The sequence below is a fragment of the Asparagus officinalis genome, chromosome 4 (assembly GCF_001876935.1).
Source record: "Asparagus officinalis chromosome 4, Aspof.V1, whole genome shotgun sequence".
In the NCBI taxonomy this organism is placed as follows: domain Eukaryota; kingdom Viridiplantae; phylum Streptophyta; class Magnoliopsida; order Asparagales; family Asparagaceae; genus Asparagus; species Asparagus officinalis.
Window position 1 is genome coordinate 26,641,825 of NC_033797.1, and position 2,118 is coordinate 26,643,942.

The window sequence follows — 2,118 nt, forward strand, 5'->3', positions numbered from 1 at the left end:
TCGACCGTCGATGTTTCTGTAAGTTGTTACGGTCGACCGCAAGAAAATTTTTCAGCTTCGTTTTTAATTCTTATTGGGTTTCGGTTTTTTTTATAACTGTTTTGAACCCGATTTCGTCATCACCATTGATCTGTTCCCTGAGCTAATCCTAACCCTTCCTTCATCTCCTCTAAGATCCGACTCCTTATTTTTCCCCTCATTCGAAAATTTTTCCCTAATCTATCGATTTCTCCCACGGTCGCCTACTTCGTCGACCGCGGCTCTCATTCTCCGTCAATCTCAGTTGGGATCTGTAGGGTAATAATCTCTCCTCTCATCTTTTGATTTCATTTCCTGCTCTAGTGATTCTATTCTCAGTCTAGGGTTTTGATTTAGAGTCAATTCATTTTTACTTATTTTGCTTTATTTTCATTTCCAGGGTTTTATATTTCTGTCCAATTTCATTCAAAAACCCTAATAGAACATGCCTCCTAGAAAGAGATCAAAATCTGATGTTGGTTCGTCTTCTTCTGTAGCCTCTCATTATGAGGATTTTCTTTTGTTTAAATCCCTAGTTAAGAAATATAGGGAGTTGTGCAAACTGAAAATTCTTCCCACCAGATATATCAAATTTGATCAATTAGCCATGTATGACACTCATACGATTCTTCATAATGTTGGGTTGGCTAGGCTGTTAGATGAGGAATGTAAAGTTCCTTATTATCCTTTTCTGGTTTATCTATTTTATGCCAACTTATCTGTGTTATCCTCTGCTGATGGTCTTCAGACCATTAGTACATCTGTTAAAAATATTCCTATTTCTTTTTCTGTCAACGAACTTGCGGGGATTCTTAAAATCCCGACAGGTGATGTTGAGCTTATGTCTATTGAGCATGATGATCAAGCTGTGAACAACCTCTTATTTAAACCCGATTGCACTTATCCGATGAACAATAATTCTCTTAATCCCAATGCCAAACTTATTGCTAGAATTATTGCTCACAATCTGATTCCTAAAACCGGTAGTTTTGATCATTTTGCTTCTGATAAGATCAATGCTGTATATGCCATTTTTGCCAAAATAAAAGTAGACTGGGCAAACGTTTTTCTCAAAAACATAGCATCTAAGCATTTCAAATTTCTACCTTTTGGCTCCTTCATCACCCTTATCCTTCAACACTTCGGTGTTGATCTCACTCATGAACCCAAAGTTGAACCCAAGAAGGACTTTTTTGATAGAGTCTCTCTCTCTAGCATGCAACTGTCAGACTCTTTATCTGATCTCACTGCTATGCCATCATCTTCCCGTTCTCAATCTAGAGCCTCCTCTTCCACTTCTGATATCTGTGCCCGTTTGGATCGCCTTGAGACTCAAGTCTCATCTATTCAGAGGAACGTTAGGACTATTCTATCCTATCAGCGTCAGTCTCTTGGGATTCCGGATCCCTCTTCCAGTTCTGAGTCTGGTTCTGAGGAGGACCCTGAGCGTCAGTCTCTTGGGATTCCGGATCCCTCTTCCAGTTCTGAGTCTGGTTCTGAGGAGGACCCTGCTGGTGGATCTGATTCTGGCTCTGATGGTTCTGAGGAGGACCCTGCTGGTGGATCTGATTCTGGCTCTGATGATGAATCTGCACCTGGCTCTGGTCCTGCTTCTAGTGATGATGGTGGTGATTGACTTTGATGCTTATTGTGTTTACTGGATTTTGTGCTTATGATGAAGATTGTTTCTATTCTTATGGTGATGTTTTATTTTGAGTTGTAGAACTTGATACTTATGTTTTTAGTTTGAGTTGTAATAACTCTATGCTTGTGTGGAAAACTATATGACTTTGTGAAACATTTTATGTATGGTTTGTAGTTTTTTGTGGAACAAACTATGTTCGTGGAAAACTATGTAGTTTCTGATGTTTAAGTGATGATTTATGATTTTTTTGTGGAACAAACTATGTTCGTGGAAAACTATGTAGTTTCTGATGTTTAAGTGATGATTTATGATTTATTGTGTTAGTTTATCTTTTCTATGAACTATGCATGGTGAAAACAATTTTCATGCTTTGTTTGTGGAAAATATGTTGCTAATGATGAGTTCTTTGGATTATATATTGTTTATGGATGGATAATTATTGTTTAGCTCCTAAA

The 2,118-nt window shown here is 37.9% G+C and overlaps 1 protein-coding gene across 1 annotated transcript; it reads left to right on the top strand.

The window, feature by feature from the left end:
- LOC109838386 (suppressor protein SRP40-like) lies at positions 1,235 to 1,654 on the top strand. The gene has a single exon (XM_020406835.1). It carries the CDS (start codon positions 1,235 to 1,237, stop codon positions 1,652 to 1,654), a length of 420 nt encoding a protein of 139 aa, XP_020262424.1.